The 24745-nt window shown below is 40.6% G+C and overlaps 1 protein-coding gene across 1 annotated transcript in view; it reads right to left on the bottom strand.

The window, feature by feature from the left end:
- The window catches only part of LOC111142520 (piezo type mechanosensitive ion channel component 2), a 462751-nt gene that overhangs the window by 6711 nt on the left and 431295 nt on the right, over window positions 1–24745 (bottom strand). The window contains exons 39-48 of the mRNA XM_022495760.1: window positions 22674–22856; window positions 18700–18952; window positions 17616–17748; window positions 15563–15710; window positions 15251–15465; window positions 8976–9134; window positions 6906–7053; window positions 2961–3149; window positions 2524–2616; window positions 1045–1217 (exon numbers count right to left, since the gene is read on the bottom strand). Coding sequence (XP_022351468.1) covers window positions 1045–1217; window positions 2524–2616; window positions 2961–3149; window positions 6906–7053; window positions 8976–9134; window positions 15251–15465; window positions 15563–15710; window positions 17616–17748; window positions 18700–18952; window positions 22674–22856 — 1694 coding nt within the window. The remainder of the gene's footprint in view (window positions 1–1044; window positions 1218–2523; window positions 2617–2960; window positions 3150–6905; window positions 7054–8975; window positions 9135–15250; window positions 15466–15562; window positions 15711–17615; window positions 17749–18699; window positions 18953–22673; window positions 22857–24745) is intronic.

Below are 24745 nucleotides of genomic sequence, written 5' to 3'. Positions count from 1 at the left end.
AGATATAGATATATAGATATAGATAGATATATATCTACCTATATCTATATCTATATCTATATCTATATCCATATATATATATGGATATTACTCAGCCACCAAAAAGAATGAAATCCTGTCATTTGCAAAGCCATAGATAAAGCTAGAGAGTATTATGTTGAGCAAAACAAGTCAGAGAAAGACAAACATCATATGATCTCACTCATGTGTGGAATTTAAGAAACAAAACAAATGAGCAAAGGGGGAAAAAAAAGAGAGGGAGAAGGAGGCAAACCAAGAAACAGACCCTTAACTATAGAGAGCAAACTGTTGGTTATCAGAGGGGAGGGGGGGAAGTAGGTGACGGGATTAAGGAGGGCACTTGTGATGAGCGCTGGGTATTGTATGAAAAGTGCTGAATCACTGTACTGTACGTCTGAAACTAATATCACACTGTATGTTCATTGGAATTTAAATAAAAACTTAAAAAAATGAGTGAAGTAGTGGCCTCATGCTTGCCGTTGGCTCAGGTTAGGTGAGAAGGAGTCTCTCTCAGCTCTCGCCTCCTGGGACTGCCCGGCTGCTCGCACACACTATGTGTGGAGAAAAAAATCTGTTAGGGTTTCCCCATGTTGGGGGGATGGATGCAAGTAAGAACTGGGGTTCCTGAGGCTGCCAGTTCTTAATTCCAAAGAACAAACTTCACCCTTTCAGGGAAATCTTACCACCATCCAGACTATTTCATTTTTATGAGTCCTTACCCATTTCCCTTTCACTTTGCCTCTCTCTCATTCACAGAACTCATTGCCAGCCTCTCTTTAAAGACTGAAGTTAGCAGGAAAAAGGAAAACTATTAGGTTCTTATTTTTTGCCAAAGATTCTCAGGCAGATCATTATTTAATAAACACAAAAGTTTAGCTATAGCATCAAATGAATGTTTCCAAAGCATGATGTCAACTAAAACCCACATCAATTGAATTTTTCTGTCCTTCTATCCTCCCACCCCCGCCCCGAGTTTAGATTGGGGGGAAAGGGGGAAATCATACATGGAAAGACAGTAACTACCTCTGAATACTCCATGAAAAAACAACAGAGAAGCTACTATTGGGGTCCATGAGTTCCTCTATCATTTTCTGCTTACTGGGAGGGCTGATGGTCCACAAAGAATTTGAGTTTCCTTCCAGTTCTGCTACTGTTATGTCTTCTTTTTCATAATTTTCCAGAAATTGCATAGCACCCTGTATGCACACAAATACACATGCATAAATATATCATAGACATGGTGATGTGTAAATAAAGCAATTGCTCTTCCTTTTAACTGACTGCTGAATGAGGATTTCTTCCTATGGAAGGACAGTTTCTACAGTGGATGGGCTTGGTGCTCCATGGTACTACTTCCCCTCTGCATGTGGAATGGGCAGCCCCAGTGACACAGAGCAATCTCAGTACAGTACAGGTACAGAATAGTTTCAATTAATCAATAAAGACAAATCAAAGGATTTGGTGTCGTTTTTCCTCCCCACTAAGCAGGAAACTTATCAACTCTTGGGGTGTTCCCTCTCATGAGACAGTCAAATTTAATCCACCCACAACATCTTGGTCCTACCTTCACAGTTGCACATCCCTTGAGATGAGTGTGGGCAGTGTGCATTAGAGGCTGATAATTTTATAAAGGAGCTAAGCCTCCATCTGCCTAATCATTTTCTTTAAAGAGGGAAGTATTATTTGTAAAGCAAATTTTAATTATGAAAAATCAATTTCTCATATTATTCTGAGTTTACAATGGAGAGAAAAGAATACATCAACCACAACTTTGCCAACAGGACATTATCACTATTATATGCAGTAGGAAATGCAGATTTTTAAACATCACTTAAAAAATAATAGTGTATATTCTTTTTCATTTATGTCTTATCTTGAGACATGTTCATGCCATGTGTGGTCTTTGCAATGATTATTTTGTATTACAAAAGAAGTTGCCTGGAAAATATCCAGACAACACAGTGTGTAACTAAAATGAAAAGCGGTAGCCCCCCTTCTCCCATGCCAACCACCCTAGGGAAGCCAGTGCCCATCAGATTCACTGGACACATTTGCCATAATTTATTCAACAGCCTCTACTTACTGAGCCCTCAGCTGCTTCCAACTTTTGTCAATACTAAGAATACCATCACAAGCAGGTACCTGCATAGAGCTTTACCAATATTTTGAATTACTCCCTGAAGATAAGTTTCTCAGAACAGACCTAGCCGTCAAAGGGATCAGTATCTACTGCAATTAAAAACATCTAAAAATATAAAAGAGGACCTACATCTGTTGAGCTTACATTAAAATGTCCTGAATTAAAATTATGTTTATTGACACTTCTATCCAATAATACAGATATAATGTCTCAGATTATCCAAGTGGCCAGTGGCCACTGGTAATCCTTGAAGAGTTCTTCCCACCACCACAGGCCACAGCAGAACAGTGAATAAAGTGACAAGCCATAAGCTCACCTAGATGAAAGGTCTTCACAGACATCTACAACACGCATTTACTTACAGTGTCCCTAGAGAAAGCTTTCATAAACTTATTAAACTTTGGCTGATCCATAACTTTCAACTGGCTTTGCTGGGCACTCATTGTGAAAATAGGCTGGAAAACAAAGAAATAGTGCTGTCAACACTCCTGAGGCTCGTCTTTGCATCCTGGGTTAAAAGAGAAATATTTATACAGTATATCATCACCCACTCTGTACCCAATGGCAACTGGCCTCAGGGATCTCTTTTTGGAAGTAATTATTCCAGTGCCTCACACCAGAACAGAACTACCCTTTCAATGTCTTCTGTGCCTTATCTCATACGCCACGCATATGCTGACCAGTTAAAATGCAGGGGGAGGGAATCTGGCCGCAAAAGCTAACTGAACATCCTGTGGCTGGTGGTCAGGAAAGACATGGGCAGGGGAGCCAGACCTGGGGGGAGGGACACAGCAGTTACCTGGTACCCTCCCAGGGTAATCGTGACCGAGACGTCCAGGGGCTGGTTGATGACCCCCGCCACAGATTTGATCAAGGACATGAAGAGAAGGGGAAACCAGACGATGCAGATGAGCAGAACGATGATCATGCCTCCCATGCCATACTTCACCACTTTCTTCTTCTTCTGCCCCCGGGGCTGCGGGTATCTCTGCAACAGAGAAGTCACACAGGGCTCAGGCTTCCAGTGCCGGAAGCAGGCAGGGGAAGGATGCTTTGCTCTTCCCGCAGGACCTGACTGGGACCTGATTCTGCTTCACTCACCCTGAAGTGGGGAGAGCAACCTTGTCCCCAGTCTATGAAGTTAGGTGGTGATGTGATGAGCTGAAATGAGCTCCCAACACATTTCCACTGTGTTACCATGAGGGACCAATGGGACCTGACAGACTTTTTCCTTAAAATTGTTGTGTGTGTGAGGGTGGGGGTGCCTGGGTGGCTCAGACGGTTAAGTGTCTGCCACCGGCTTAGGTCATTAGGCCATGATCCCAGGGTCCTGGGATTGAGCCCACATTGGGTTCCCTGCTCAGTGGGAGCCTGCTTCTCCCTCTCCTTCTGCCCCTCCCCCCGCTTGTACTCACGCTCTCTCTCTTTCTCAAATAAATAAATGAAAAAAAGAAAAGTAAACTATGACTAGGACCAAGTGGCCTGCATTTGTGGGTGTTCATATGCCAACACTCTGCCTTTCGGGAAATTGTTCTGGCTTCATAAGCATATTCATAAAGCCCCTGGAGCACAGTATATTCAACTCAGAGTAATTCCCAAGAAAAGTCACTGTTAAAAGAAGTTTACTTTTCTGCTTCACACTAGACAAGAGATTGTCCCTGGTAACGCTTCAGTGTCTGATGGGACAGAGTGGAAATGAGTCCCAGATTTGCTCAGACTCCCTTGGTGTTGACCTCTCCAACACGTAAGTTCTCAGAAAGTTTTACCAGGTGTGATTTAAAATATTGATACTCTGAAATACCCTTTGACTTAGCATAAGATAGAAGTATATATTTAAGTAGGGGTGATACATTAAACAAGGCTTTTTATTTCTTGAAATAAAATAACAGCAATGATTGTAAACTCTTCATGGGCAGGAATGCCTAGTGTTCCAGGACAGAGCAACACCAGCGTTCACATGGAGGACGGACAATGGGTGTCACCTCTCACTATGGTATTAAGAAGATTGTCACCTGTTGACTCAAAGACAGTGAAAGACTTGTAAGAGCCAACAAATGGGGCAGAAACAGCTGCTTCCATGTAAAGTGACCCCGTATCAACATGGGACAGTCCTGTGAGCTCTGACGGAGAGACTACCTCATAAGAACTCCCCACCCATTCATCCAGCGGAAGTAGTATCTCACTGTTTCCGGTGCCCCTGGGGTCGGGCCCTGGGTCTTGGGATGTCGTCCTTCCCCCTTGCTGTCAACACATGAACTCATCTATTTCGTGGAGAAGTCGAGTTATGTGGTGTGTTTATTCACTGCTCATCTTTCTCTAGCTTCCTGTAGGATGGCTGGTCCTCTTCCCTACTAACTTGTTCACCCAGGGCTCTGATTCCATGCTTTCCAGGCCCCAGAGCCCCCCAAGCCACACACCCCCTGCCCTGATCCCCACCCGGACCTTCTTCCTTTGGCTTTAATACTAAGAACTTTTGCTTTTCTTTTTTCTACTATTCTTTTCCTTGATACCTATAGAGGTACAGATCCTCTCCATTCTAAAATTATCCTCTCAACTTGCCTCTCCCTTGAACTGATTCTCTCTCTGGCCTTTCTCTTGCCTGTGCTCGGTCCCTTTGAAAGGGCAGCCACAGGATGACCTATCGGCAAGTCTGTTCAGTGGCGTCCAGCCCAAACTGCCCACCTGCAGAATTGCGAGCAAAGGAAATGGTTGTTATTTTTCATCCACTGAGTTTGGGGTGCCTGGGTGGCTCAGACAATTAAGCGAGGGACTAGCTCAGGTCATGATCTCAGGGTCATGAGATCAAGCCCCATGTTGGGCTCTGTGTTTGGTGTAGGCCCTCTTGAGTTTCTCTCTTTCTCTCTCACTCTCTGCCCTTACCTGTTCTGCATGCTCTCTCTCTCTCTCTTAAAAAAAAAAAAATATATATATATATATATATGTATATATATACACACATATATATTTATTATATATTATATATAATATTTATTTAATTTATTTATTTTAAAAATATATATTTAGTTAATTAAATTAAATACATATTAATTTATTATATATTATATATAATAAATATATAATAATAAATATATATATATTTTTGGGCCACTATGTTTGAGGCTGTTTGATTGCAGCAATAGACAACTGATATGGTAATTGTTGAATGAATGAATAGCTCCTGGAGCTAGAGATGAACCCGTACATCCCAGCAGGGAGGGTCCAGGATGTGAGTTCTCCTAGTGTCACCATGTATACATGGATACCTCCTGAGGCAGCCAAGCTGTGATGGGGTAGCTTCAATTATTAGAAAGTTCTTCATATCCCACTGAAACTTACCAGAGCTTTTGCCAACTTGTCTTTTTTTTTTTAATTTAATTTAAAATTTTTTCAGTGTTCCAAAATTCATTGTTTATGCATCATACCCAGTGCTTCATGTAATATGTACCCTCCCTAACTTGTCTTAAACTCTGTTATCTTGAGCCTTACAAATAAATTCAGACATTTCCTCTATTTCCCAGTATTTCAAATAGTTACAAATGGGTATTGTTTTTGCCTCCTTCCATTTTTTTCTACTTCAGACAGAACAATTCTTCGTTCTTTCTACTCTTCTTCATTTGTCATGATTTTCCAGGTCCTTTGTCACCATGATTGTTACCCTCAAAATCCCTTTGGTAGAACATCTCTCATATCTCTCATATTCTGTCATTTTTAAAAAAGATTTTATTTCTTTATTTGACACAGAGAGAGAGCACAAGTAGGCAGAGTGGCAGGCAGAGGGAGAGGGAGAAGCAGATTCTCTGCTGAGCAGGATGCCAATGCTGGGCTCAATCCCAGGACCATGGGATCATGACCTGAGCCAAAGGCAGCCACTTAATTGACTAAGCCACCCAGGCACCCCACCACATTCTGACATTTTAACAGCTTTTCTGCTCCTTAAAAATCAGTACAAGCTCTATGATTTTAAGTTTACTGCCAGCCCTATCTCCTTCACTCCCACGAACCCCATAAACACAGGGCCCACAGGTCAGTGGGCCCCTGCCCTGTGAAGCTGAAATTCCCAGAAGCAGCAACAGAACATACTAGAAAGTATATAGACTAGAGGAAACTTTTCCAAAGAAAGTATTACGGAGAAGAGAAAAAAAAGACATTTCATACCACCTCAGCTAATTATCGTTGAGCGGTCCTGTTGCTATTATTCAACAGACTCCTGTTTCAGATGTTAAACTTGTGAAAAAATCCAATAAATAACAGTAATTCTATCCACATTTAAATCTTAATATTCAATCTAACAGAATAAGCAAATATGTGTAGTTCAATTTCCTCTGTACAAAGAAGTCATATTGTCCTGTCGCTCATCAAAGAATGAGTCAGAGGGTGAGCCTGAGTCCAAGCCACCTGACCTCACTTTTCTCTACCGTACCACATTCCCTTCTGCTCCCCAATGAGCCATTTAAGAATTATTGGGTCACACAGCAATATATCATTTCTTCTTTTAAAAATAACTACAATATACATTTGCCAAAAGGGGAAGACATCTGGACGCTATTGCTGACTAAAGGCAACAGTGAGTCCAAAATTCCCAAGTCCAGGGGGTGGAAACCAATGGGACACTTAAAGATCCTCACTATTTCTGCCCCCCTGTCCCCCTTTATTTGGCTACAAAACTTGCAGATGTTCACATTAATCTCATAACCAGCCTGGATGGAAGGGAAACAAAAAAGGATCAGGCGTTTTTCTGGCTTACTTTTTCGGACTCTCGCCAACATTTCAGGATGAATATGTGAGCATAGATATCCTCCACACAGATCCAGCTGGAAAGGCTCAAGGTCGTGTCTGTCCACACCCAGTCCATCACAGCCCTCAGCTCCGTCAGAAATGGAACGAGGCGGAACCTGCCAGAAGCCACATCTTTTTAGACAGATAGTTGTGGGGTGGCCCCCATCAGCCTCTCAACCCCAGGAGCTCTTGTAGTTCTCTGTCGTCTTAGCCCTATGACTCAGAAACAATTCTCAGGGTGACCCTTATGGTAAAATGCAACTGGGAATTACAACCTCTTTCCATCATGAGTCAATGTATAAATTAGTATTGCCCATTCATTTTTCTATTTTTTTTTCTTTTTGTTGATGGTCTTAACAAATTAGGATTCCCTTTTTATTTATTTATTTTTTCTTTTTAAATTTTTTTTATTTATTCAAGAAAGAGGGTGAGAGAGAGCACAAGCGGTGGGTGGAGGGGCAGAGGGAGAGGGAGAAGCAGAATGCCCATTGAGCAGGGACTCCATCCCAGGGCTTAATCCCAGGACCCTGGGATCATGACCTGAGCTGAAGGCAGATGCTTAACTGACTGAGTCACCCAGGTGCCCCAGGATTCCCTTTTTAAATACATTTGAAGGTGTCCTCCCCAATTTTTCTCACCAAAGCTTTGTAGGGGTTTAATCTTTTTGATTAAATTTATCTCTGAATATTTCATTATTTTTGGGGATGTTGTGAATGAGATAGTTTTCTTTGTTTTTTTGTTTGTTTGTTTGTTTTTGTCCCCCCCCCCACGATATTTTGTTTTTAGCATATGGAAACACCACTGATTTCTGGGTGTTGATTTTAAAGCCTGCAAATTTACACTGAATTTGTTGATTACTTTCAACAGGTCTCTGGTTGAGTCTTTAGGATTTTCTATATTTAGGAACATATCTTCTGCAAAGAAACGCCATAATTTTACTTTTTTAAACATTTGCTTGCTAGAATTTGTTGGTCAGAGGATTATTGAACATTGGGGTTTTGCCGCTGAATGAGCTAGGAAAAGTTAGGTAGCTGGTGCCTGAAAGATGAGGACAAATGACTGCTGCAAGAGGGAGCAGGACAAGTGTTTGGTGGCACACAGTAGAGCCCACACCTGGTGGACTTAGTCAGTGCCCAAACTTAATAAGATTCTGGTTTTGTTTCTTGTATTTAGGAATGGGCTGGCCTGGGCTCCTCTTGGGTCTGGAGGCTGTTTCTTGTTTCTTGACTAACACAGAGCTTCTCTCCAGCTGGAGAACCCAGGTCCACCTCAGGGCCTCTCCCCTAGGCCACTCAGCTCTGCCAAGTGAACACTAATCCAACACCTGAAAGAAATACCAGGCCATCCTCAGACCAACACCAAGTGACTCAGTGAGCATGCTCGACAGCTCTTCTGTGACTACGTCACCATCCCTAGGTCTGGTACAACCGAGAAGCCAGCAGTGCCATGAGCAGCCTGGCCTTTTATGCTGTGGTACAATTTCCAAGGGAACAGAGAGGAGCTACTACCAAAGAAATCTTCAACAAAGAGCCAATATGCTTCATTTGAGTAGCTAACTTACTATCAGGAACAAGCAAGCCATGTGGCATTTAGTTTGACGCTAGGTGGAATAAATGGCCCTTGTCAATGGAGGCACTTATTGTAAACACAAAATCCCAACGGTATTTTGAAAGAGTCCAGATTCCAAATTTCTGTTCTATTGTGCCCAGAAATATATTAATACTTAAAGATCATATATCCCTATTTTTCATCCTGAAATATTACCACAGTAATTACTCAGGATACAGCAATAGAAAATTAAGCCCTGTGGCTGATTTTAGAATGATATACTGGCCAGATGTGTGTCAATTATCCACAGAAAGGTATTTAAAGAGGCATATCTGTCTTTTGCTGAACATCGTGAAGAGTTCTGGGATGCTCCATATTCCTATATCAGCGTTCTGCACCTTCCTGTTTCTTCCTGAGGAAAATGAATGCCTTTTTCTTACCAGCCTCCCCTCCGTGAGTGACTGTGGCAATACAGAGTGTCCTTCCTTACCCTTGAAACAAGAAGAGGTTGACATAATTGTAGCTCTTGGTGAGGAAGTTTCCAAGGACTCGTGTTGGGTAGCCACAACGGATTTGGTAGGCAGACAACCCGAAGTAAACACATTTCACAAAGTACCAAAGCTGAGCAACCAGGTTCTGGCTGAACTTTCTAAAATGTAAAAACACAGGAAAGTGAAATAATGCTACAACATCACATCAGTTTAGGATTTAAAAAAAGAAAAGCCTAATTGACCCTCTGGCGCTTAGAGTCAATTCAGCCAATTGTAAGGAATCCTCTGTACATAGATCACTTCAAAGGCAAAAAGTAAGGTAAGAAAATCTAATAATTAAAAAAAAATATATATATATATATAAACGGTGCCTCCAATGTATTAGTGCATTATTCAGTTTTTTAGACCATAATTAAACTCATTTATTTTTAAGCAAATTTACTAATATTTTCTCCCAACATGGAAGATGATGCTACCATGTTCCAAATCAAGCTCATCAAAAAATGCATTTTTTTTTACTACAAAGGACCCATAAATGGAAGATGTAGGAGAAAGTATTCTGAGAAGTGAATTACCTCCTCCCCTCATTTTTTTGTTTGTTTGTTTTTGTTTTTGAATGAGCTAGAGATAGGTCATGGATTAACAAAGTTTTAAAACCCAGATGTGGGTTCCAGTTGTGTTTATAAACCATAGCAACTTCTCCTCAAGATATCATGCTCAAGACATCCATGACTTTATTTGAAGATTTTCCCTACCTCTGAAAATCTATGATTCCATGATCTAACATTCTTTTCTTAATGATGTCTCCAACAAGAGAGATCGCAGTCCCTTCTCGTGGGGAATAATTGATGAAGAAACCCATAGTGCTGGACAGTTCATAAATGCTAGGATAAGTTGGAGGAAAAACTTGGTGGAACTAAATTTCACACCAGAAACAAATCTGAAACACTTTTCAAAGGATGGTGAGCCACAGGACCATTTTTAACTTTGGATTAAGGCAGAATTCTACAAGAATATTAAACATGGTCAATACATGTTTAAAAGGAAATGAAACATAAGACTTTTGACTCGGCAAGCACTAGCTAGGTATCATTTTCCCTGGGTTTAAAATTAAGAGCAGCACTTAAAGTTTTTTACACCTGTAGTATATTACTCTTTATATTTTGGATTTGTCTTGTTAACTTTTAATTTTGAAATGTGTTATTTTTTTTTGCTTAAAATAGCTATTTAGTTGACCAGATCTAAGAACCGTCCAGGAAAGCTTGAATCTTTGTGTCCCAGGGGCCTGGTAAGCTCTATGTAGATCTCAATACATAGAAATCTCAAAAATACTGCTTGTAAGTGTCTCTGCTATGAAGAAACCAGCTTTGGTATTTCAGTTCCTAATAAATTAAAAATATTTGACCATGATCTAGCACTTGACAAGTTATTAATAAACACATCAGATACTTTACAGAGACCCCATCTCAACCATCCCTTTCCTGTGCCTTTCTGGGGCTGTATCTATTGATATGGTAGTAGGAAAGAACATTCTTTTAACTCTGCAGGGAAATGCCCTTGGCTTTTACAAATAATTTGTACAATAACTGCATGAGGAGAAACTCTATATTTATCAAAATTATAATCAAAGACTTAAAACTGTATTGTCTTCTAGTCCTTATAAAAGGACCAACCCATATTGTGATGAGCACTGGGTGTTGTATGTTAAGTGCTGAATCACTAAATTGTATACTCCAAACTCATTTTACACTGTATGTTAACTAGCTGGAATTTAAATAAAAACTTAAAAACAAACAAACCTTTCCCTTCCTACAACCTTAAATGGATCAAGTTGGAATAAATCATAGTTAATCTGTAGTTACTAAAGTAATTGTGTCAGATCTAATTAAGAACATTAAGCTTGTCCCATATTGAAAGACCTATTTCTTTGGTAATCTCTCCATTTTTTATTGCTGGAGGCTGGAATCATGCCTTACTCATCTCTCCATCGCCCAGAGCACCAGCCACACAGGGCTTTGTAGACTGTAGGCACCTAATGAAAGTCTGTGCACTAAATCATATGCATATACACAAGAAATGTCATTTTTTTCAGATTAATTATTCAAAACACCAGAGCTTCCTGATGCTCAATATTATAACCAGTAGCCGTAATTTTTTTCTGTATGGTTTAGAGCCATACAGAAATTCCAGTTCCAAAGTGTAACTTCCCTTACTCTTTTCCTGTTTTGAAAGGATTTAGACAATATGGCTATTAATGAATGTTTTCTTTTGCACAATAATGAATTAAGTTTTCAGTAACAATATCTGGAGAAAAAATGAATTATTTTCATGTTAACAAGTGATGGCAGCATAGGGCTTGTAATGTCATGAATGTATGCTGTCACAGACATGCTGGCAATGAAGACTCAAGGCTCACCAATCCTAACATATCTTGAATTAAATATCCAAAAATAAAGATAGGGCAATCCTTTGCATTAGGAATGACCATTGAGGTGAGGCCATGAGATGAGACAGAAATGATCTCTGCGGCCATTCTCAAAAAATGTTTATAGCAGCTTTATCTGTAGTTGCCAAAGAAGTAAAAACAACTCGGGCACCTGGGTGACTTAGTTGGTTAAGTGAAGGCCTTTGGCTCAGGTCATGATCCTGAAGTCCCAGGACTGAGTCCCACATGGGGCTCCTTGCTCAGCAGGAAGTCTGTTTCTCCTTCTGACCCTCCTTCCTCATGTTCTCTGTCTCTCATTCCCTCTCTCTCTCTCTCAAATAAATAAATAAAATCTTTAAAAAAGGAAGTAAAAACAACCCAAATGTCCTTAAACTTTTCTATATTTAAACACTCTTTGGAACATTTATATGATAGAATATTACTGACCAACAAAAAATAATTAAGTACTGACACAGGCCACACCAGGGATGAATATCAAATACACTATGCCAAGTGGAAACAGCCAGCCTTCAAGGCCATGGAATGTGTGATTCCATTCATACGACATTCTGGGAAAGGCAAAATTGTAACAGAACAGAAAATGCATGTCCCAGAAGCTAGATGTGAGGGAGAAGGGTCCTACAATGGACAAGAAGAGTTCTGGATGATGGAACTGTTTGATAACTTTCTAAGTTTTTATTACTTTAAAAACTGAGATATTATTGCCATACAACATTATATTAGTTTTAGGTGTACAACTGCAGTCAAACTTTTAGTATTTATCATACTGCCTCAATCCATGGAAGCCATTGTATGGTCCTTCCCACAAGGGGCCAGGTCCCTGCTTTAGTCACAGGGATGTCATGCCCCTTTTCACCTGGTCTACTGCCCTGGACCTAGCAGGTGCTCAATAAATGAAAAATTGAATTGATTATGCAATTCAATATGCACAAAAGAAGTTTTCATTCATTCAGTCATTTTAACAAACATTCCAGCTCTGTTTGGTTTGGAAGGTATTATTGCTTAATCCCCAGAACCTATGGATATGTCATGTTTCATGGCAAAGACTTAATACTTGAGATTGGTTAAGGTGTTCAAGGTAGAGAGAGTGCCTGGGTTATCCAGGTGGGTTGAATCTAGTTAATGAGCCCTTCAAGGGAGAAATCTTTCTCAGCTGTGCTCAGAAGCAGCCAAGATGGCAGAGGAATGTTCAGAGTAATGCAACAAGAGGAGGACTCCATGCACTGAGGTTGCCTTTGAAGGCTAAGGTGGGGCCATGAGCCAAGGAAGGCATCTCCAGAAACTGGAAAAGGCAAGTAAAGGGATTCTCCCCCAGAGACTTTATTTTTTTGTTATTTTATTTTATTTTTTAAAAATGTTATTTATTTATTTGAGAGAGAGTGAGTGTGAGCGAGAGAGCAGAAACAGAGACAGAGGAGAAGCAGGCTCCCAATTGAGCAGGGAGCCCGATGTGGGGCTTGATCCCAGGACCCTGGGCTCATGACCTGAGCTGAAGGTAGTCACTTAACCAATTGAGCCATCCCGGTGACCCACCCGAGGGCCTTTAGAAAGGAATGCAGCCCTGCCAGCACCTTGATTTTAGTCTAGTGAGACCTGTTTCAGACGTCTGGCCTACACAACTTTAAGGTGATAAATTTATTTTGTTTTAAGCCCTTAGTTGGTGGTAATTTGTTACAGCATCAATAAGAAACTCATACAAGTGGGAACGACCCAACTATTTGGTGATTTGATCCTGCTAAAGGTTTCTCTAGGGCTTCGCCATTGCCATGGTCCTGGAAGCATCAGTCTTTGTTGAGGACTGTCCTATCGAGACAGGGCAAGATCAATGTTCTGGAGCTCTCTTCTGGGGGTGAAAAAATTAAATTCTTTTCATAAGTGCATAATGAATAGTAGGTTATATTATGATAACAAAACTGCTTGGAAGTGAGTATAGGATGCTCCCCATGGGAGGAGAGGTGTAGCATAACAATTGAGTCAGGAGGTCTGTGATTGGGACCTGATCTCACTACTAGCTAGTTGAGTGACTTTGGGAGATCCCTCTTCTGTTTGGTTTCACCCACCTTCATCTGTAGAATTAGTAGGTCTAGAAATATTTTAAAGGTCTCTCTCACTCTGAAATTAAGAGTTTCTAGGAAGGCTGATGGAGAATGTGTGTTGATGTTTTCAAATGTCACAGAAATAATCAACATTAATCATCTAACTACCATGGGTGTTGAATATGGTTTATTTAGAAAATCACGTTTATTCTGTTTTAAAGACTAACAAGTAAGATCCACAATGTTCTCATGAACAAATTCTAGTATTTTTACAAAAAGTTCACCTTAATCTGAATCATTTTATCAGCCAAGCTATGTTCACTTTCTCCATACACAGTGTGGCATGAAAAACTTACTGGGCTGTTGGTAGTCTTCTGGGGGAAAAAAATCCTTTCTTTACTTAGTTCTACTTCAGACTCATGGAAAATTATCCTAATTCCATTCTCCCTTTTAAAATATTTGCATTGCCACTGAAATCAAAAGGTCAAAGCCTAGCCCACTGGGTGAGAGCAGACATGTAGCTCCAACATTGTCAGAAGAGATCTGAATTTCCTTGTTAGGAATGACAACTGAGTCAAGTTATGAAGCACATAAATGAGAGAAGTTTTCATTACTTTCTAGTCACACTTTGGAAAAGCATTAGCCAGCCTGATTGGCTTGTTATTCATGAGGCTTGGCCAGGAATGACCCTTGAGTTATGATAAAAAGATCAATTTTCCTGTTAAACGTGAAGACTTTTAATGATATGTTAATTAAATTGATCATTATTATTACATTATAGGGGTGCTCCCACGTGCTCTTGTGCTGACTCTTTGCTCCCATTACCTCCCATTTATACTAGTCCCCCTTGTTTCTCTTCTATCCACTGACCCACTCATTTGCTCATGCATTAAGCACTGGTTTGGTCCCAAGTTGTGTTTCCAGTGGAGGCAGCCTGGGAAATCTAAAGAGTGAGGAAAAAGAGTGGGTTGGTTGTGGGTCAGAAGAGCAGCAAGCCTCCTTTGAGGTGCAGGAGAATGTGGTGCCCTCTAGTAACTAAAGAGGTTCAATATGGCTAGAGCTTAGATTTCAAGGACACAGAGGGAAAGGCAGGAGCCAGCCATTTCCAAGGATCTCACTAGCCTTTTCCCCATCGACCATTAGTTTCCTCTTTTTATGTGCCTCTCCCACTCCGACCTCATCTCTAGTGCATCTTAACCAGCACCAATAGCTTTATTAACAATGGCAGCATCATGGCGTCATGGAGATGAACGCTTCCCTCTCCTACCCTCTTCCTGTCAGGTGCTTTCCAAACACTGTCACGTTGCTGTTTACAACTACCCTATGTGGCAGACACTACTGTCCTCTGCCACCCACCACCCCTCTATATTTTCTTCTACTAAATGGTCTCCCATTTTTTTTTCATCCACTATTCATATGACATAGTCTGATATCCCCTCATCCTTTTAGGAATGCCTGTAAGACCATGTCTCAGTTCATCTCTGTCTACTAAGGTATAGAGACAATGACAATGGGAGAACCCTGGTTTACTCAGATCTCTTCTCTCATTCTGAATATCCTATTTCCATGAATACATAAGGAAATGCAATAAAATGCTTTTGAGGAATCAGTTCACATTTTGGAGTCACACTGAATTTAATGCTGATGAAGACCTCTCACTTTTCTAACCCATAGTGCTGTTCTGTCATGCTTCCGTCTGTACCTGGTGATTTTGTTGTGGCCATGCCTATGGGATGATAACCTGGAATATATTTGCATTATAGTGGGTGCACATCTCCGGCTTCCACCTTACCTCTCAGTCACACCAGGCAGGATGAAGAACATCCAGAAATGAATTCCAAACACGAGAATGACCTGAAAAATGACCTTTCCCAGTACAGTCTTCCTCAGGTATAGGGCTCGGTCCACCACCATGGTTCCAAACTGAATGAGGACCATCACCAAAAACGGCCCAGGAACCTGGTCCTCCGACAGTGAAGAGGTGATGTCTGCTGCTGCTGAGTGTTTCTGGTAAGGAAACAACAGGTTCACCCATGAGTGGCATTTCACAGGACAGCATCCCTCTTACTCATTGGACACGTGGTGACCTTTGTCCCCAACCTACCCCGAAGGCCCAAAAGCCAAAGACGATGATGACAAAGTCAACAGTGTCAGCCAGGAACATGAGCACATACACGTCGGTCACAGCACTGTAGTCTGGGTGGATGAGGTCATAGAAGAACTGTCTGATGGGCACATATATTTGCAGAGTCCTGCAAAACAGAGACCCCCAGCACTTGTTTCAGGAGGGGCGGATGGGAGGAATGACCAGATACTGCCATCATTCCATTCCTCTGCATCCCTCTTTTTTCAAGCAGGTCACACCTCCCTCTTCAGGCTTAGCAGAGTCAGCTACAGGGGCCTCCTGCTCTAACAGAGAGCATAGACAAATTCCTTGCCAAGGAAGGCACTCTAGCCCTCTTTGCTGATGAGACCACAGGCCTCTTCTCATGCTTGAAGCACAACAGTGGTCTCAGGTCTCAAGGTGGGGGGTTTGTCACCCGATTCAATGACTCCCTCTCTGGGAGTTCCTAAGCATGCTCCCTAGTTCTCTGTGTTTTATTTCCTCTACTGGAAAACTGGGGTAGGAAGCAGACCTGAGACTCAGGGATGGGGTGAGAATTGTATGGGGCTACATGGTGGTGCTTAGACCTGGAGTCTGACCCGAACACCAGGGACACATTAGGTAGTCCCTGCTCTTCTCCTGTTTGGGTCCTTGTTCCCAGGTGGTGCCTTGGGCTTTTGACTGCACCTTGTTTTGTCCAGCCTCTGCCTTCAATTCAAGGCCATGTTCAGTTTGGATGGCCCACCTGGTCTCGGAGCCCACATTCAGGGCTATCCCTCCAGAACCTCCTCCATTCCTGTGGCTCATCTGCTGCCCTATGTCCCTGGCGCTTGGACATGGGATGGCGAGCATTTTGTTGGAGACCAGCTGTGTGACATAGGACCTTAGTTTCCACTCTCTTGGTTGAGAGTGTTTCTCTAAGTCCCTTCCAACTTTGACATCATACCCCTGTCTGTCTGGTTGGGCTTTAGCATGATGATGCTTGGGAAATCCTGAACCAGGTATCCTGAAATCATTTATTCTTCAAATAGGAAAACTGTGCTTATAAACATAATGGATATAAAAATGAATCACACTGAAAATTGATTTTTAAAAACAACACATCCCCTCACACCTGTGAGAAGATAAGAAATAACAGGTGGTGGTGAGGATGTGGAAAGAAGGGAACCCTCGTGCACTGTTGTAAGAATGTAAATTGGAGCAGTCATGGTAGAAAACAATATGGAGGCTCCCCCTAAAATTCAAAACAGAGCTACCATATGAGACAGCAATTCTACTTCTCGGTATTTATCTGAAGGAAACGAAAACTACTAACTCAAAAAGATGTCTGCACCCCAGGTTCAGTGCAGCATTATTTACAATAGCCAAGATAGGGAAGCTGCCTAAGTGTCCATTGATGGATAAATGGAAAACAAAAATGTGTATACACACACACACACACAAACAAACAATGGCATACATTGAAATATATGTATTATACATGGAACAAGTCAGAGACTATCAGATAACATATGATCTCGCTAATATATGGAATCTAAAGAAAAATCAAAATAAAAAATCCATACTCATAAATACAGAGAACAAATTGGTTATTGCCAGAGTGGGGACTGGGCAAATAGGTGAAGGGGGTCAAAGCATACAACCTTCCAGTTATGAAATAAGTTAGTCCTGAGCTGTAATGTGCAGCATGGTGACAACGGTTAATTAATCCTGTACTGTACATTAATCTTAAATAGTCTCATTATAAGAAAAAAAATTTGCGACTATACGTGGTGATGAACGTTAGCTAGACAATTGTGGTGATCATTCCCCAGCATATGCATATATTGAATCATTATGTTGTACACCTGAACTTAACCTGATATTATATGTCAGTTATATCTCCATTAAGAACAATAGGATAACTGGTCATTTTCTTCTGCCTTAAGCAGATGATATCTGCGATATGAGAAGTAACTTCTCTGCCCTTTAGTCCTGGTTTATATCAAGCAATTTATACCAGCTTTCTCACCCTAAAATAAAACACGCCACGCAAGTGTGTTCAGGCACTCACTTCTTTATGGTAAATGCTTTTGCTTTGATTAAATGTTCTTGAAGCTTTTCCATATAAAGTTCCCTTTTGCTTTTCTGCTTGATGCTTAAAACACTGCTTCCTTTTTGACTGCTGTTCCTTGTGCTTGTGCTGCCTAGAAATACAAAGAAACCAAGATGTTCTGAGTTACGGGTTTGTTGACATAAGAACCACAGAAACCCCTGGGACCCCCAGGGCGGAGGGATGGCGTGAAGTAGATTTAGAGGGTGCGCATACACAGGTGCCTGTAAGAACAGTGACTAAGGATGGGAACCTGCAGTTTCACCTCTGCCTCCCCAGTAAAATGCATCTGTGGGCTTCTACACCCAACACTCACTCTTTCTGAGGTTGTTATGGGATATTTATCCCCAGAAGAAAGAGACTGGAAGAAAGGACCCCAGGTTGTGGGGTTTCCAGATCGGGTCAGTGACCCAAGCCTTTTTCATGTCTATATTTCTCTAACGGCAAAGTGGATATCGGACGACTGCCGGTGTCTGCCTGAAAAGTGTATTCCGAAGATGGATACGCAGGTGCTTGGAAAGCTTCAGACAGGAGCACTATACATACAAAAACCCATTTTCTCCACGAGTGGCAACTATCGGGTCTGTCTATCTGCTGGTGATACTCACTAGTTTATAAGAAATGAACGAGAGTATAAATAGATAGTTTTGCTGAAAGTTCCCTTGATTAAATGTAAAAATATTTTCAAAATGAATTCTGCTTTATAGCATTCTGGCCACACCCAGCAGAATTCTCTGGATATGACTTAAAAATTAGCATGTGCCCACATGGGCAGTGTCCTAGCACTTTTGCACAACTACCTGAAGTCTTTGTCCTGGGAAGGAATCAGACATTTTGAAGAATGAAGTGACCGTCCCAGGTCACACAGCTGAGAGAGGATCTGAACTCGGGTCTGTCTGTTTTCAAAGTACTTTCTTTTCGTATCACAATATATCTCTTTGACAGCACCCAGTAAACCCCTTTACTGGAGACCCAGATCACTAGTACCAGAAGAACCAGAAAACTCAGGAGTTACTCTAGCCTAAAGATATCTTGTGACAGATACCTCTTTGGGACCTATTGGAAGAAAAGCTGGATCTGGGGGATATCTGGGAGCTGCTTCCTGATCGCTTCCTCCGGATGGCAGAAGGCTGCTCTGGGAAGGACACGTGTACCGACTCTGCCGATGCAGCCAGGTTGATGGATTTCAGAGAATCGGAGGAGGCTCTCCTGCCACGACTGAGGGAGAGCTCATCATCTGACTCTTCCTTGTCTGTGCCACTGTCGGTGATGTCGTCTTCATCCCACAAGCCATGGCACTGAGAAAGCATAAGGGACAACTCAGGGGGGCGTTCCAAGGGAGGGAGCTACATTCTTCCCTACAGTATTTCATCCCCCATGATTAGAAAGCCAGACGTGAGGTATGGTGACTGTAGTTGGTGACACTGTATTATATAACTGACATGTGCTGAGTTAGAATTTAAATGTTCTTACCAAATAAATAAATAAATAAATAGGGGCGCCTGGGTGGCTCAGTGGGTTAAAGCCTCTGCCTTCGGCTCAGGTCATGGTCCCAGGGTCCTGGGATCAAGCCCCGCATTGGGCTCTCTGCTTGGCAGGGAGCCTGCTTCCCCCTCTTTCCCTGCCTGCCTCTCTGCCTACTTGTGATCTTTGTCTGTCAAATAAATAAATAAATACATAAATAAAGGAAAAGACCAAAGAACACAAATACATATGGGAGGTGATGGGATTCCATGGAAGGGATCCTTTCACAGTGTCTTCGTAAATCACATCACCGCAGGGTACACTTTAAATATACTATAATTTTTTTGTCATTCATACAGTAAAGTGGAGAAAAGATTAGAAAATCAATGGATTCTAAGAAAGCTTTTTATCTAGATGTTTATGATGGTCGCAGTAGAAGGGGAATGAGAGAGTGTAGATCATAAGAGCATGGCTCATTAACTGACATGGAGGTAGATAATGTTTGGCAGATGGAGTAAAGGTGAAATTAGAATCACTTGACATGTTCCTGAGTGAAAGCACTTTCTAGAACATCCTTCTCTGTGCTTACAAGTAGCATTTTAAATATCAGTGGGTGAATTTACTTCCATGGCCGCATGTTCACCAAGTATCTACACTTGAATAATGATGCTTCCCTCTGTCAACATACACAGTAAGATGTGAACCTCTGGCTCACACATGGCTGAGTCAGGAACAGTACTGCAAATGCTTTACCCAAAAAATATTGGTCCTCATATTAGATAGGGATTATGATGCACTCTGCAGAGTCTGGATTTTGTTTCAAAGAATAAGCAAAGGGGCCTGGTAGGACAGATAGGAGGAAGGACAGCAGAAGAGGCTGAGAAAAACCAGGGACGCTGCTGGTGCAAGATGCTACCTGGATAGAAAATTCCCCTTCCAATGAACTTCCTGCTTCAGCTCAAAGCCACCCAGTGAGCCCACTGTCTTCTGGGTTCCCAGACTGCCAAGCTATGCATTTATTCCCTAAGACCTTGCCCAGTCCTCCCTCTGACACAGGCTATAGAGGACAAGAGCTCCAGGCCAATTTGCCAAAATTCAGTTGGTCAAAAAATAACTTGGAAAATGATCAATTCATTAAGAGAAAAAGTCATCTAATTTACAGACTTCTTAAATATATATAAATACATTATTTCTAAAAGTTATTCAATGGATGCTATTCTTATAAACATAGCAAACATTCTAGATTTTCATAATGGGAATTTTCAACTTCTATTAATTTCTTTTAAATCATTTTAAAAGTTGCTTCTTCTTTTGCCAACATTTGAGCATACTTAGATTCTTTTACTACTTTTGTAGTAGCATATTTGTTAGTGAACTCTTCCAATTATTTATAAAATTTCTAGAAACTCATACCAAATAGGATAGTTTTAACTGCTTTTGAAATTTCCATATGGTTGGAGTTGTTTGGTTTCCATAGCATTGCTTAATAGGTTTGCAAAGCTGTAGGGTAGTTTTGTCTTCTTATGAAAAGATTTGTCATTCCAAAAACCATTTTTCATTTCATTAGCCAAAATTTTAGCATAATAGTACTTCAAATACAGTCATCATAAATATGATATATTCTAAGAAGAAATCAGAGTAAGTATATCAATATGAAGCACCAACATTTTGCTTATTGTATGCTTTAAATATACAATTATAACTGTTAAACCATTTAAATATTAGTAAAAAGGCAGCACAAATGTCCAAAGATTTATAAAAATTTTTAATTTTTTTAATTTTTAACTTTAAAAAATTTTTTTAGAGAGAGAGTGAGCAGCAGGGGAGGGGTCCAGGGGGAGGGACAGAATCTTTAGCAGGCTCCATGTTCCACTCAGAGCCAAATACAGGACTCAATCTTACGACCTTGAGATCATGACCTGAGCTCAAATCAAGAGTTGGATGCTTAACCAACTGAGCCACTCGGGTGCTCCCACAAATTTTTAAAATGATGCACAAAAGGATATAGCAAGTTGCAAGGGAGTTCTGAAGTGACCAGATTTATACGGTCATGTCGTTTTTTTTTTTTTTTTTTTAATTGAGGTATAATTGACATACAACATAATGCCACCATGTCTTAAATGCAGAAATTTAAACTTCAATTTCTAGAACTAAAATAATGATGTTACTATATTTGTTAATATATTCAGAACAAGAATTAGTAAACTGTATGAATTCAGATAATTTATCAGAAGAACTGGAAATTTTAGGCAAACTCAATTCTGGCTAACTGGTTTCCTTGGATAATATACCTTTGCAAACCCACCACTCTCCTGTGACCCAGGTAAGACTCCCCCTGAGTGGAAGGTTAGAGACTAGCACATTTGGCAAGATGGTGAAGACAGAGTTAAGATCCTGACCAAGCAATATGTAGAGGAAGCCCAGTTTGAAATAGCATACTGAGTAGGACAGAAGTCAAACACACTATTACATATGTCTGTATATGTGTGTGTGTGTGTATTAACTTATGTCTGCTTGTTCTAAAAAAGAACTAATAGGGCGCCTGGGTGGTTCAATTGTTAAGCATCTGCCTTTGGCTCAGGGTCCTGGGATCAAACCCCGAATTGGGCTCTCTCCTCAGCAGGAAGCCTGCTTCTCCCTCTCCTTCTCCCTTGCTTGTGTTCCTTCTCTCGCTGTGTGTCTCCCTGTAAAATAACTAAACAAAATCTTTAATAAACAGGAATGAATAAAGATACTTCTTGATAAGATGAAATTGAAATATTTTATAAAAGGAGACGAGGTTAAAATAAGAGGTGGAAGTAAAGTAGTGACAATTGGCTCATTTATACATAAAATGTATATTATGCAGCAATTTCTAATTTTTAGAGTTGAGCAGTACATTTGAAAGCTTAGCTTATAGTTCACAGTGTACAAGAAGAAAGACCCACATGGTTTTTTCAGGGGGATGACAAGAGTTGCTGACTCTGAGACAGGCCATCCTGTAGATAGGTCTTCCCAGAGTAGTGTAATGAATGGCTTTCTCAATAAGCTTACAAGAAGTACAGCTCTGGGCTTCACTCAACCATTTAATGTATGGCCTCTCACTGAAGCTAATAATTTCATGGCAAGAAGTATCAAACAAAAGCAATTCTACTAAAAGAAGTTAGGCAGAAGTTAGACTTGAGATGAGAGGCAATATGACACTTCCTAAATTGTAGCTCTCTTGTGTTCTGGCTTAAACATGGAGCAGAATTTAATGTATTAGGCATGAAGATTTTTCACACCATCCAAGCAATTCCCACAAATATGGATTAAGTAGGATATGCTCATAATAGAAGTAGAAATATGGGGGAATTTTCTCCCAAATTTATTACAAGTTCCATTATTGAGCACATCGTGTTAGAGAAAATGTCCACTAAATGAATACAACTGTTAAAAAAAAGAAAAAGAGCATACAAGTAAATGCACTCATTGGCCCCCTGGCCTCATGACCAATCCTAATGTTCAGGTTCTCCAGGAATATCACAGGTGGCTGCAATTATCAACATGTGCTGGTCAGGTGTTCATGGGCCATACCTTCAAAATTGACCGATGGAAGAAAAGAGCCAGGAGCTGGATGAGATCATAAAGGACATAACCTTCTTTCTTTTCCACTCCTATGATATTAGGTGGGTGGTAAGGCTTATCTTTGTTCAATTCCACATTCTTGTTCCAGGGAAAGAACCCAAATTGGAAAAAATACTTGACCACAATTGCCACCTACACACACATGATGGAAATGAAAAAAAAAAATTACTCCTTTTTAAAAATGGTTATATATGAAAAACAGTGATATAAAAATTAAAATATTATTTCATAGTTTTGATGATAAGAACGAACAAAATTATGTGGAATAATAACATTATCATTCTCACATGGACTTTAGACCCAGAGTAGTATTTTACTCTCATTAAGGCTTCTCATTGCACATACATGAAGCCCCATCAGGTTACCCATGACACCTACTTAAATGACTTTCTCTACTTTTGAAGAGTTGGCTAATTCATATTGATTTAATGAGATATTTATATAATTATTCAGTTATTAAAAATGGTAATGAGGAAAAGCTTGAACAAAAAGAAGTTCATATTTTACGTATTGCTTTAATTTGTTGTCCTTCTGAGCATCTAAGGTAGTTTTGAGGCCTATTTTCACTTTCCTCTGACCTCTTTCTTCTCACCGTTTTATTGCTCCCTGGAAGTTCTCCTCAAGAAGAAATAAAAGTAAATAAAACAAAAACTTGCCAGTTATGGTGACTGGTTCAGGATATAAATATTGTAGCGAGGTTATTTGCGATAAAAACACATGAGAAAATTGATGTGTCTCATTTAAGCATACCTCTAACATTTGTGTCAGCAGAGGTTAATTGCAATATATGCAATTCATCAATAAAAATATTTTAAAAGTCCTCTTTTGACCTAGAGTTTAGTTTTGCCTCTTCTCCTGTCTCTCTCCTTCTTATAGTCAAGCTTCTGCAAAAAGCAGAAACGGTCTTATGCTCCTTATTGTGCTGAGCAGCACCGCCATATCCCGGATGCCAGAGCAGAAATCTGAAGATCACATCGCCTTTCCCATTCTCACTCACACCCCAAACTCTTTTAGTCATTTACTAAAACTTCTCATTTACCCACTCATCTTAGCCTTATCGCCGTTGGGTAAGTTCACATCCTATGACCTCTCACCCAGATGGTTAAGACGGATTCCTAGCTGGTCTCCATACCTTCACTTTCATTTTGTGTAAAACCTTGCTAAAGACAAGCATATCTGAGTCATGCCTCTGTTCAAATATTCCCATACCAAGAGGAGAAAGTCCTGAGCATAAACTGTGTTGACATTCCTGAGATCCTGCTACTGTGCTGTTCACTCACAGCCTGCTTACCAGCCCTCACATCCAGCTGTCATTCCTGGCACATGCCAGAATATCTTATGCCTTTGTTTCTTTGCATGGGTTATTCCCAATGACTTGCACCTCCCTTTGCTTTCCATCCTTTGGTGACCTTACATTCATCCCTTAAGACTCAGGTCTAAGATGCCTTCTGCTGATAAATGGCCATGATAGCCTCCTCCCTGTACCCATTAAGCTGCATGAGGCACAGTATCCATCATTTTTTGTATACTCTAATGCAGTTTTGTGTCATATTATAGGGCAGTTATTTGTTTACAACATATTTTGCCACATTGGTCTGTGAGCCATTGAGAAACAGAAAACAACTTAAAAAACAAAACAAAACAAAACTTATTGTCCTTTTCTCATGCCTAGCACAGTTCTAGGGTTTTGGCACACAGTCTAAGTTGTAGAGTGAATTAACACCAACTTAATTTTCCACTTCCTCACTCCTCGGTGTGATGGAGAAAATGGAGAACCCAGTTTAACTTAAAAAAGAAGATTTTATTTTATGATGAAAGCTACATATAATTAGCTCTTGTTCCCTTTTCTAAGTTCTTAGTACCTGCTCTTCTTCCCCTTCTAGGTTAGAAACTCCCCCACTCAGAGGTGTTAGAGAGAACAGACCCATTCCCCAATGGGGAGTCATTTACATCCCAGATCACAAAGTGATGTAGTGGAAATAATACTTACAAGCTATTATTTTGACAAGAGTGTGATGGAC

Source organism: Enhydra lutris, unplaced genomic scaffold, assembly GCF_002288905.1.
Source record: "Enhydra lutris kenyoni isolate GAN:26980312 unplaced genomic scaffold, ASM228890v2 scaffoldscaffold8, whole genome shotgun sequence".
In the NCBI taxonomy this organism is placed as follows: Eukaryota; Metazoa; Chordata; class Mammalia; order Carnivora; family Mustelidae; genus Enhydra; species Enhydra lutris.
This window is presented reverse-complemented; position numbering and strand designations above follow the sequence as displayed.